Source organism: Hibiscus syriacus, unplaced genomic scaffold (genome assembly GCF_006381635.1).
Source record: "Hibiscus syriacus cultivar Baekdansim isolate YM2019G1 unplaced genomic scaffold, ASM638163v2 tig00111779_pilon, whole genome shotgun sequence".
NCBI classification, from domain to species: Eukaryota; Viridiplantae; Streptophyta; class Magnoliopsida; order Malvales; family Malvaceae; genus Hibiscus; species Hibiscus syriacus.
The window spans coordinates 2,392,351-2,404,934 of record NW_024063176.1 but is presented as its reverse complement, the minus strand read 5'-3'; the positions used below and the strand labels follow the sequence as shown (position 1 = coordinate 2,404,934).

At 35.0% G+C, this 12,584-nt stretch overlaps 2 protein-coding genes across 5 annotated transcripts; one reads left to right on the top strand and one right to left on the bottom strand.

The window, feature by feature from the left end:
- Positions 1–3,853: 3,853 nt before the first annotated feature.
- LOC120170466 (THO complex subunit 4A-like) lies at positions 3,854–6,248 on the top strand. Its single transcript, XM_039178409.1, has 5 exons — positions 3,854–4,098; positions 4,191–4,337; positions 4,640–4,708; positions 4,799–4,980; positions 5,555–6,248. The coding sequence occupies exons 1-5, from the start codon at positions 3,937–3,939 to the stop codon at positions 5,712–5,714; spliced, it is 720 nt and encodes a 239-aa protein (XP_039034340.1). The 5' UTR covers positions 3,854–3,936; the 3' UTR covers positions 5,715–6,248.
- A 2,150-nt stretch (positions 6,249–8,398) lies between these two features.
- LOC120170463 lies at positions 8,399–11,793 on the bottom strand. 4 transcript variants are annotated; one of them, XM_039178404.1, is made up of 11 exons: positions 11,587–11,793; positions 11,198–11,282; positions 10,824–11,017; positions 10,042–10,124; positions 9,701–9,746; positions 9,542–9,598; positions 9,410–9,464; positions 9,215–9,315; positions 9,062–9,125; positions 8,791–8,924; positions 8,399–8,631 (listed from the first exon to the last, which is right to left on the bottom strand). In XM_039178404.1, exons 1-11 carry the CDS (start codon positions 11,674–11,676, stop codon positions 8,431–8,433), a joined length of 1,110 nt encoding a protein of 369 aa, XP_039034335.1. In that variant the 5' UTR covers positions 11,677–11,793; the 3' UTR covers positions 8,399–8,430. The 4 variants fall into 4 exon arrangements, with proteins under 4 accessions (XP_039034335.1, XP_039034334.1, XP_039034332.1 ...); XM_039178403.1 differs by having other exon boundaries at positions 8,791–8,927; positions 11,587–11,791; XM_039178401.1 differs by having other exon boundaries at positions 8,785–8,927; positions 11,587–11,783.
- Between the last annotated feature and the right edge of the window lie 791 nt (positions 11,794–12,584).

The following is a 12,584-nucleotide window of genomic DNA, read 5'->3' as shown; positions in this document are numbered from 1 at the left end:
ATTAATTTAACTCACCGCTAAGTGGTATGGAAGGTAGCCAATCCTCCGGAGTGACTTCTGAGAATCGTAGCATACTGTCCAGGCGAGCAAATTAATAACCTAACAAAATTAATTACACAATCAGAACATATTCAATAAGTTTTAACATTTTCTACTTTCTACTTACCACACCGCCAACCCATTCCGTAGGCTTCAACGTTGCAACGTCGTATACACTAGCGAATTGATTTCCCATTGAGATTACAGAATATCTGTATGAATCATTAGGATTAATATGTTGTCATGAAATATTTAAATATAACTCACAAAGCAATATATTTCACTTACTCCGATTCTAACTCACTATTCCATAAATAATCACAAATTGCAGTTTCGATGTCATCAATTTCGCTTGGAATATCCGCTTTTTCAACCTATAATTTTACATACAAATTTTTGTCGCAACAACATAATAAAAATCAAATTAAGTTTTCTTTTATTCAACTTACCTTCTGCTTCTTCTTCTGGGGTGCAGGACATTCCGAATCCAAATCTGCTGCTATAACACTCTCCGGTGTATAAATGACATCGACTTCCTTCCTCCTCATTTCTTCCATCTCTTCTTCTTCCTCCTCCCTCTTTTCTTCTTCATATTTTTTCAGTTCATCGTATTTTTTTCCTACATAGCTCTTCATCTCTTTTATTTCACCCTTCAATTGATCTCCTTCATCCAAGTATTTATCAACCACCCCCTTCACCCCCGTAAGTTCACTCCTCAATTCCACAACCTCCTTCACCACTCCCTCAAATTTTTCACCCGTCACCATCTTAATATCACCCCTTAACACCCCAACTTCTTTCACCACTTCACCCCTCAACACCTCTACTTCTTTCACCACTCCATCTATTTTTCCTTCCACTACCCCCTTATGCCTCTCAAGTGTATCTTCGACTCTCTCAAGTTTCTCTTCGACTCTATCAAGTTTCTCTTCGACTCTTGATTGTCTTTGCATGATATCAAATTGGATTTTTTTTATATCAGCCAATTCAGACATCAAAATGTCGAAGTTACTATGTTTTCCCTCACCGTCGTCCCATTCACCGTCATCCCCCAATACAACCATCCCTCCTTTCTTCTCCTCTGCCTCCACTGCCTTCTCTACATCCTTGCCAATAACCTTCAAAATAAAATTACAATATTAAGACATTGATTATATTCTTAATATTATTTAATTACATTTATTACCCTTTCTTGCTTCTTCGCTCTATCCAACTTCAACTTCACCATCACTCTAACCACCTCTTCCTTCCCCCATACACGGATGCGTGCCACTCCGGTTCTTTCATAAGCCGGCACTGCCTCACAGCCCGACCAAAAATCGAACAGTGCAACCTGCATTTATAATAAAATTTATATTTTTATATAAAAACACAAAAAAGTTATTCAACTCATTTACCTCTAAGATAGCTATGCACCCTTTGAGGTATATCTGGCTGCCCTTTTTAAAGGTGATTATTGATTCAATCAATCTCGAATGGATATATTCAGCCCAATTGAATTCACCCTTCAAGCCTTCATCACAAATGAGCTTCATATGTTCCTTGTTTGTTGACGTATTACCCGTTGGACAAAGAAAGATACCGACAAGGTATAATAGAACTCTGGCCTTCAGCTCATCCCCAACGTAAGATCCACTTTTTATTTCCTCTTCAATTTCAGCATATGTCACCTTATGCTTCAAACCATATTTGGAGGCAAGTGCTTTCCAGTCCTTACTCTTACAGACTTCTACAACACTTTTGCTTTCATTTTCTACCTTCAATACGACTGCAGCACATGGGATCCCGAGAGGAAATGAAAAATCACCATACTTAGCAATACATTGTCTGACATCAAATTGCGCCATCAAGGATCGACACAATTCCCTCCAAATAGGTCGATCCATTACTCCTACCAACGATCCAAAACCTATTTCTCCCAGCACATTCAACTGACCCTTCTCCTTAAGGTGTTTAATTAATAAATTCACCCTCTTAATGCTGCATCTTGTCGACACTTCCTACATTTTTTAACAATATATAATGTTATAGTTCTTATATATTTTGTATCAATGTATTTACAAGTTTAATGAATACCTTATTTTCATGTGCTTTCCTCCGTTCTTTGTATTCTTTACTATCATTCATTGACTGTGTGATGTAAGGTTCCTTTTCAGCATCACTCATTGAATTCCATTTGGACCTCACATCTTTTGTCACCTAATATTAAACATAAACGTTTCTTAATCAATACATTAACACTAAATACTACTCAATGTCAATTTCATTTTACATACCGAACCGCTCTGTGTGCCATCTTCCTTCATCCTTTTGCATTCGGCCATACTGTCAACATTTAAATTTGTAATCAATTTAAAATTTATCGATACTTTAATCCAATTACCATTTCAACAATAATAACAAAAAGACATTGATACTTACTAGAAGTACATATATCCACCCTTTGGTTGCTTTCGAGTCTCGGCCTCAATTTCAAAGTCATCTGCTCCACCAACAATTTTCCAACCTATTGACTCCATTTTTCCTTCATATATCATTTTACGCAAATCAAATTATTTTGTTACATACACTTTATTCAATATACAAATATAGATAACTACTCTTGTGGTAAAACGGTTTTCTTCAAAAGAATTTGAATGGTCACACCAAAATGTGTCGGCACATTTATACAACCTATAATATCATTTTCTACCTATAATATTTAATAAAAGTATCGACATTTATATTTTTCCTTGAATATCACTTTCTACATGCAATCGGTCCCAAATGCTTCTTTACTCCAAAACCTCAAACAACACATAAAAACCCTATCGCGATTACTGTAATAATAAAAAATTAGGGTTTCGACAACATACTTTTCGATTCGACTGCAGCAACAAACAAACAAACTTCGCTTTAGAAACGCCTTCTGAAATGCAGCAACAATTACGCTTCGATTTCAAAAACTCGTCCGTTCTATCTATTTTCAGAGGATATTTAGCTTATATTTTCATCGGATATGTTATTTATATTTAATCGATACAAATACAAAAGTGTCGATACTTTTATGTCAGGTGTCGATACTTTCAAAAGGATAATTACCTATTTCTTTGAAAGTGTCGATAATTTATTACACATACTTACGAAAGTATCGACACTTTCAATATATCCGGTATTATTTTACCGGTTTTATCATTTTGATACCTGTTTTATCATATTTTTACCTGTTATATCGTTGTGGATCGATATATTTTTTTAAAGTATTGACACATTATAGGCGCTAAAACTGCTTCTCTTTTAAATTCACAAAGTATCGATCCTTATATAAAGTATCGACACTTTCAATATATCCGCTAACGTTTTACCGGTTTTATCATTTTCTTACCGGTTTTATCATATTTTTACCTGGTATATCGTTTTGGATCGATACATTTTTTAAAAGTATCGACACTTTATAGGACTTAAAACTGCTTCTCTTTTAAATTCACGAAGTGTCGATCCTTATATTAAAGTACCGACACTTTAAATGTATCCGGTAGCGCTTTACCGGTTTTATCATTTCAATACTGGTTTTGTCATAGTTTTACCTATTATATCGTTTTGGATCGACACATTTTTAATTTGGATCGACACGAACCGACAAGTTAAGTTTGCCGGTTGCATAATTTTTTAATATTTCTTCATGACTTAGACCTACTACATTATTATTAGACAACATTTCCGATAACACTAAACCGATTTTATTAAATATCTTTTAATATATCTGATAACGTCATATATTAACCGTATATTAATCCGCCTTTCCTGATACATTCCCTTATCTCCCTCCTTCGATCTATTCTCCCTTTATTCCTCTCCTCCATTTATCTTTCTTTTTCTAGGGGTTTTCCTTCTTTGTTCTAATCAAAGATTTTAAAAATGTCTAGTGCTTTAGAGATGTCGCTAGACGATCTCATCAAGAGCAACCGTAAGTCCGGATCCGGAAACTCCCGCGGTCGAGGCCGTGGATCCGGGCCAGGACCTGCCCGCCGACTTCCTAACCGCAGAGCAAACCGCTCGGCACCTTATACCACAGCTAAGGTAAATAGCTAAGAACATAGATCTGATTGTAACTTTTTGGTTTTTGATTGTACCTTTTTTTATCAATTAAGCGAGTCTTCTTTTGGATTCAGGCACCAGAGACGCCTTGGCAGCACGATATGTATTCGGATAAGGGAGCTGCTTTCCAGCGACAAGCAGGTCGGGCCCCCGCTATTGAAACCGGGACGAAACTCTACATCTCAAATTTAGATTACGGTGTTTCCAACGACGACGTTAAGGTAATTTTATTTTCAAAAAATTTTCTACTATTTTCTAATTTTATTCTTAATATAAGATTTGCTTTTCTGTCTCGATCTGTTATTAATTTAACGGTGGTATTGATTTCGATTTTTTTAAAGATATGCTCATGTTCCTGGTGATTCTTCTGGCTTAGCTGTTTGAAATTTGTTGAAATATCCATTGTATTTATAAAGTTTAGCAATGAATATCAGAGCATGCATAAACTATTTGATAAAGACGGATATTGTGTTGTTGTTAGGTTTTTCTTTTGTTTTTTTACTGATTTTGTGTCTGCATACAGGAATTATTTTCTGAGGTTGGTGACCTGAAACGGTTTACAATCCATTACGACAGGAGTGGAAGATCGAAGGTATCTGATCGATCTTGGCATAAACTGCTCCTTCCGATGAAATTCTTTGTAACATGCAGTAGTTTAGAACAAAAATGCTCTTTTTCTTAGGGAACAGCAGAAGTTGTCTTCTCTCGCCGAACAGATGCTTTGGCTGCAGTCAAAAGATACAACAATGTTCAGCTCGATGGGAAGCCAATGAAAATTGAGATTGTTGGAACAAATATTTCTACTCCTGCTGCACCCCCAGCTTCTAATGACACCTTTGGAAATGCAAAAGGAGCCCCAAGAGGGTATGCCTAACCATATATTTTGCTCAACTCCTTTTTTCTTCAAAAGTTTAGATTCTGTTATTTGTTTCCCTTATGTTTTTGACATTTTACACTTGCAGAGTACATAAAAGTTTTGTCTATATTTTTCAGTTAGGTTGTGTGCTGAACATTTCTAGAGTAGCATGAAATCTCCATGAGATGCTAATCTTAACATTAATTATTGGTTGTACTTTCTCCTTAATTATCAATTTATTTGAAATTTAAGTGTGATAGCCAGAGAAAATAACTGAATGTTTGGCTGCAATGGTCATTCAAAAAATTATCTAATCTGCTATGATGCATGTTCAGACAAGCATCTTGGGTGATTGTGCTGTGTATTCTATGTTTTTACTTAACAGGACATGCTACATTTCATATTTTCATGTGCTTGTTACCTTTCCTTCATAACAAATTGGTATAGCACCGATATGTATGTAGTTATGTTAATGGATCTGTGTGGGAATATATTTCATGTCATTTGTTTCTCTTATTTGTCAACTTCTGGTTTCTCATAGGCTTGACTTATAAATCAAATCTTGTTATGATTATTGTACAGTGGCCAACGCAGGGGATCTGGCCGGCAACGTGGTGGTGTTGGAGGCCGTGGTTTTGGCAGAGGCCGTGGACGGGCAAAGGGCCCTGGAGAAAAGGTTTCTGCAGAAGATCTCGATGCTGATCTAGAGAAGTATCATTCGGAAGCAATGCAGACAAATTGAACCATTTCTCATGTTCTATTGGTCGGTTTTAAGTCTTTTCTACTGTGGACTTTATGTGCTTGACACCTGACAATATTGTGTATCTCTACCAAATTCATACTCTTTAGAGGAACTGATCGTGAAGAGAACTATTAGTTTCTTGATTTATGGAGTTTGGGCTTTTACTACTAGTAGTTCCAAAGAATATGGTTAGTGGAAAGCACTTTGTAGTCTCAAATCTTTTGGTTTCATTGAGACTGCCTCGTCCCACAAGTTGGGCACAAAAGGCAACCTAGGAAACTTTGGCTGCGCTGTTGGAGGACTAATCTTGCTGTTGCCCTGAACTGCATTGCCTTTTGGTTGTTCCTGCATTGCAAAACCAGTGAGATTGCAAGTGAGGTAGATTTCTTTATGTTCTTTCTCTAATGGATCCTGTTTTAGCTGTTTTTATCCTTTGTGCTTCAATTGCTGCAATTGCTTTTCCTGTTTAGGAGTTTATGGTGTTAAATTATGTCATGCTATTATATTATCTGTGAAAGGAATATACTTTCCCCATTTTCTGTCGTGGCTGCTGATGTGGCTTATTTTAGTCAATTGTTGTAGAATCTCTCTGCTTCTGTTAATCCAGTTGGCTTGATGGAGAAAAAAGGAGAGACCAAAGTCTTGTCATCTCGGCATATGACTGCTGCTTTTTGGGGTCAGCTGGAATTTGTAGCCTTCACACCCTTAAACCTCTTTACTACCAAAAGTTTTGGTTCTTTGGTGCAATGCCACAACCCCCTAAATGTAGTTTTGAAGAAAAGCTCAGGCTATCAGGTTGTTTCAAAACTGTGATCTGAGGAAGTCATAGTTTGAATGGTATTAAAACCATTAGGGAGTAGTTAAGGCATGAGCATACACGGTCAAGAGCTAAGATTGAAAAATGTTTGAACTTGCATAATGTTTCATTTCACTCGGTGAGCTTCCTATGTTCTATTGTTTGGAGCAAGTGGTTTTAATTGCACACTAGGGTGAGAGAATGCACCTATTTCCGGTGGTGTTGGTTTGTCTCATGATTGCCAACTTGCCATCGCCTTATGAGCATCAGGTTATGTGCATCAGGCTGGTGAGTTGCCGGTTACCAATCTTTTACTGATTTGCCTAGTTTTGACCTATTGTTGTGCGGTGCTCTTAATCGACTTACATAATTAATGTTATTGAATGCTAATCACAATTTGCTTGCATATGGATTTTCTTTGTTGCCATTTTGTAAATGCCGCTCATTCCTTTTTGTTTATTTTGGAGTTAAATTTATTGCTTTTGGATATGAGTTGGTGTTCAACATCTGGGAAGCACCGCCCCCCCCCCCTGAAGCAACCATTATATCCTTGTTTGCCAATAATTATATATATATATAATAATAATAATAATAATAATAATAATAATAATAGTCGGGGAGGAACTAGGCTCTAAATCTGGATAAAGTGGTGGATGCTAATCACTAGGCTAGAACTGCTATTGCCAATAATTTTAACTTGTAGGAGCTTAAGTTTGCTGAATTGAATAGTGTTGTCCATTTGGATCAGATTCGGTTAGAAAAAGTTTTAGGTTTGTCTATCCTTTTTATTCGAATTGAGTTGGTGTATTATACGTTTTTGAAATATAAACATATTTAATAATATTAAATAATGAAAGTGATTTTTGTTGAGTTTATATTATTTTTGTAGATGTATTTTAGAACTGAAAAAATAAATTTTTATATTAATTAAATTAGCGTAATACTAAAATCAGTCCCCAACGTTTATCAAAATATTTATTGTCCTATATTCTATTTTTTGAAATATTTTGACAAACGTTTTATTTTATGACAGAAAAGCTTGTAACATTTAATAGATGAATTATTGTCATTATTTTTTGAGACATTTTGACTCGATGTTTTATTTTAGGTTAAAAAAGATTTTTAATTTAATGCGTTGTGTTTTAACTAATGATTTTGATCATAGAGGTTAAAGATCATCTTGATAAGGTTTGGAGGTTATTTTTCTATAATGCCTAGTAAATTTTGATTTGTTGAACTACTTTTGAAATGCCGAAAAGCAAAGTATTATCGTTAAAATTGTTTCTTAATAATATTGATGATAAATTTTTTGAACCTCTATAACAACCATTTTAAATATTTTTAAGTAATTAAATTTTAGAATATTTCAATGATAAATTTTTAAAATTTTGATAATATCATTTTAAATATTTTTAAAAATTGAATTTGATAATATATACCTAAAAATATTTGATTGACGGCCTTTTTAATATATATTATTATAATGGTAAATTTTAAATAATAATAATAAGTTAGTGAAGAAATTTTATTTTAAAAAAACAATAAGAGATCATTTTTTAAAGGAAAATTATCACTTTTGTAAATCAGAGGGCTGTTCCGAAAGAAATTCACTAAAAAGAGTCTGCTAAAAAACTAATGAAAATTATTAAAATCATTGAATAACGCCGTTATTTGAATTTTCGAAAGAAAAAAAACTAAATCAATGTTCACATACATTAGGGATGCCATATGGAATATGGTTACATTTTTTTTAATCCAATTTTCAGTATAAATTTAATGACATTCATGTGTGTTTCAAATACATAAGGCATAAGTGAATTCGATACATGAATGATGATTACTTAAACTAATGAACATGATCTTAATTCATAACCCATGAAATCAATCATATTTGAAAAGCTAATGCATAATTTATTAGTATTAGCAGTCTTTGGCATCTGGGCGATGGTTAGGCCCTTTCGGCTGTCTAAGCTTCCCCCAACTAGAAAAGACAAACCTCAACAGGCAACAAAACAAAACCTTGATGTAATACGTTATGAAGTACCAACATGAAGAAGGCCAATACCAGGGATATAATAGTCTAAAGAACAAACTTATAAGTTGTCGAGGGTATCGTCCGACCTGCGCAATTCAACCATCCATAATGACCCACAGGAAACATAGTTCATCCAATCAGCTAGGATTACCTTTCATTTAACAAAACAATAATTCTATATGAACTTTAAAATCAAATCAAGTCCAATTAGATTGGTATTTGCAGTTAAAAAATCATGTACTCACGGGAAAAAGCAAATCTAGGGCATCCCGAGCTGCATGACGCACAGCCCTTGTAGGATACATGGGGCCACCAGGTGATGTCAAGCTATATAAACATGTTTTCAACCTCGTACTCGTTGCAATCCTCAGTTCCATACCTGCAGGAATAGTGAATCCTTCAGGTTCATTTTCAAGCAGCTGCATGTGTCACGTGCCAAGACTTTAGCTCCGCTAAAGTGCACATTCGGGCCATGGCACGTACACCTCTAACTCTTGAAGGGGTTGATAGTAATACCTCGAAGAACTTCAATCTGACCAAGATAATGCAATAGGACAGGCTCCACTTTTAATTTTTGAAGCTGGCGCAAGAAAATTATCATTAATGTCAACTATAAAACAAGACATTGCAATTTGTAGTATCCAATATGAAAATATCATGTAAGATCACCTGATCTGCTAGTTCAATAATAAGTATATCTGCTGGTCCACCAACCAGTGAAGCATTTGGAAATGTGGGACATAGCTTTAAGAAGCTTTCGAGTTTTTCAACTGCATAGAGTAAAACATTATAAAAGGAATATCCATTTGTATGTACATTATCGTTCAAAATCAAGGTTTCAAAGGGAAAAAAGACGAATCCAACCTGAGTTGTAAAAGAATATGACCCTTGACATTAAAAGGTACAGATCCCTCCGGGCCTGAAAAGTACAACATATTTTTGAAGGTAAACAACGACAATATGAAGGGTCTAAACTATAAAGCAAAAATAGCTGACCTGTATTGGAATTTTATTTAACCGTGTAGGCTCCAATGCAACTTCATTGAGAAGGTACTGAGTCCATAGAAGAATGAAAGTTCAACAATTAGATACTTCAAAAAGAATGATAAAAGCACAAATTCATTTCAAATGATGATACGTGTCTTTTAAGTTTACCCGAAAGAGAGACTGGAAAAACCTCGTATTTGATTGGATGTCAATCCTGCATAAAACCATAAAATTAAACGAACCTATAGGACATAATCAAGCAGAGAGTTATGCCACTATTTTCGTCAAGCATGACCCTATATAACAATCGCAACTTCAAAAGCTAAAGGTAAGCATGCTCAGTTTTTCCAAGTTTTCTCGTGTATTTTGAGGATCTTTGAAAAGTTATATCCCACTCGTGTTAAGATATGAGTTGGACTAGGATATTTCAAGAAAAAATAGTTGGAAACTAGTTTGGTAACCGAACAAAAGAAAATTCCCCCTCAAGCATTATAAATTTAAATTCCTACCAGAAAACATTTGTTGCACCCTGAACAAGTGCAGAGGCATAACGAAGTTGGATATCTGCATCATCCAGTTGAACTTCCGATAACTGCAGAAAATGAAAATGCAAAGCATTTACAATTCAATATAAAGGACTTCACCAAAAAAAAATCAAGATCCCTCACTGGTGAAAACAACATCTGTTCAGTCTCTAATGCGAAGATATCTGAATTAGTATAAGAGAAGCAATAGTTTCTACTACTGAGCACCGTCACATATGAAAAATATAACAAAAGGTCTTAACCACTCTTTTAGTGTCCAGTTTTATCCAGCGAACCTTGATTTCTGCAATTATGTATCACTATTTATAAGAGACTGTAAATGGAAAGTGCGCTTAAATAGGGAATAAAACCAAAAATAAAAGTATGATCAATTTATAGGAGTAAATTTTTCTTGGCCAAAAAAAAGTGTTTCCAACTTGTCAGATCTGTTTGTTACTTTTTTACTTTAACCGGTTCGGAACACTCAAAATTACTACATAGCGGAGCTATCAATACCAACTATTTGTTCACTTAACAACACAAAAATTAAACAGCATCAACAGCCAAGCAAATGCCCTTCACAAAAACTACCATCATAAAAGCAATCTTTCAGGAAACTTGAGTAGTTGAGTTCCATTAAATGATTCATCAATTTGGAGATCAGGAAAGTTGATCAGTTCAGAAATGATTCATATGATCTAAACTTCAAATTGGAACGGCGAAAGAAATTTGAACTTATGAGTTATGATGAGTTTGCTTATGCTTACCCAATTATGGAATAAGAGGGCAAAAATGTGAGATGCAAATGACTGGCTCCACAGTTGAACAATCAAATCAAGGATAGGCTTTCCACGAGGGGGTACTTGAACATAATAATCAGCAAGAACATCATAAAAGTATAACCGACCATTAACGCCGTTAGCCGCGGAAGATATTTGATCTTCTCTGCTTAGAATTATATCTGTTTACAATTTCAATACAAAACAATATGAAAATCTTCAAGTGTGAGTCAATCGTATTCGTCATCTGGACCAATTGAAAGGTGCAAGAATTTGAACACTAGATTGTCTAAACTTAATTATAGTCTAAACTTAATTTGATGTAAATTTTAAAAAGGAAGAGATGACGTATGTAAGCTTACCTTTGGCTCGATCATCGATTTCCAAAGCTATATCTGCAAATAGTTCTTTTAACAAGTTGCGTCTCTGAGATGAAGACGATAATGCCTGCAACAAATTTGAATATAAATCGATCAAAAAGCTCTAAACAGTAAGGGAAAAAAAACAGGAAAACCGCTTTTATTAATTGAATACAAGCATTAGCAGTATTAACAATAGCTTTGCAGACATCTGTCAAATTCAACAATAGAAAAAAATGTACACGTAATCATTTCCACTTTCAGGAAAAAATAGAAGAAAAAATTCTTTGAAAGGAAAGCAAGAAATTAAAAAAAAACTAAAATCGTTTTGTTGTTCCACACATTTTCGCGAGAAACAAACAGGAAAGCGAAAAGGATACGAGAAAACGAACCCGTTGAAGCTTTTTCTCGATTTCTAGTGAGAGCGCGTTAAGATAAGCGGAGCTTCGGGGTCTGGAGGAAGCTTCTACTCGCTGCTGCATTTCTGTGTTAAGATCTTGACAGCATAAAGCATAAAAACAAAAACAAGGATCGATCTGTGAATTGGGAGAGAAGGAATTTGAATTTTGAATTTGATCCAATAAAAAACCTACAAACTCAGAGCAAAAGCGTTTGTATTATCTCCTAAAGAGATGTTTATCTATGTTAAATGCAAGGCTGTAGCCATTTGGCGTTTTCATCGACGGACAGAGAGCAGAAAAAGCAGTGGATTTAGACAAATATATAATAATTGTTAAATGATAAGAGGGATGAAGCAAAGGTTGATCTGGCGTGGCAGAGAAGCAAGAGCCAGGACCGGAGTTGAGCTGAGAGGAAGCGAGAGCCTGAGTGGCTGGTGACAAGGATTTTGTTGTCGTGATGCGGTGCGTTTTCTGTTTTTTTCTTGGAAGGGGAGAGTGGATAAACAGATGGCGCCAAATTTATTATTTACTATTTATTTTCTATTTTTCAAACTCATGGGCCACGTGTTATTCTATCCCTTCATTTCCCTTTTTCTTTTTCTTTTGAATGATTATTTTGTTTAGGGTAAAGTATATAAATAGTCTCTGAACTTTTAGAGAACTTGTATTTTGGTCACCCAACTTTAGAAACTTATAATACAATCATCAAACTTTCAGTTTGTTTTCACTTTGGTCCCTATTGTTACCTCCCATTAGTTTTTGCTGACGTGACACTTAAACCTGTTAAATTTTCTGACGTGGTAGCTTCTTCTTCATCCTCTTCTTCTTCTTCTTTCTTTCATTTTCTTCTTCAAACAATCATCTTTAGCTTCAAACCCGATTCCAAAATCGCCCCAACATGTAGGAGGGATGGGAGATAGTAATTACCAAGCTGCAAAGACGTCAATGTTAGGTTTGAAGCACAACGAAGGCGTTGAAGGAGGTTGAAG

Excerpts from the sequence above, each read along its gene's own strand:
- LOC120170463 (XM_039178401.1), bottom strand. The coding sequence starts at position 11,676 with ATGCAGCAGCGAGTAGAAGCTTCCTCCAGACCCCGAAGCTCCGCTTAT. Across the intron at positions 9,316-9,409 it reads CATATTCTTTTACAACTCAG|TTGAAAAACTCGAAAGCTTC; the intron begins GTTGGATTCGTC and ends TACTCTATGCAG. Across the intron at positions 8,632-8,784 it reads ATTTGCTTTTTCCCGTGAGT|GTCGGACGATACCCTCGACA; the intron begins ACATGATTTTTT and ends TGAATTGCGCAG.
- LOC120170466 (XM_039178409.1), top strand. The coding sequence starts at position 3,937 with ATGTCTAGTGCTTTAGAGATGTCGCTAGACGATCTCATCAAGAGCAAC. Across the intron at positions 4,099-4,190 it reads CACCTTATACCACAGCTAAG|GCACCAGAGACGCCTTGGCA; the intron begins GTAAATAGCTAA and ends TTTTGGATTCAG. Across the intron at positions 4,981-5,554 it reads GCAAAAGGAGCCCCAAGAGG|TGGCCAACGCAGGGGATCTG; the intron begins GTATGCCTAACC and ends ATTATTGTACAG.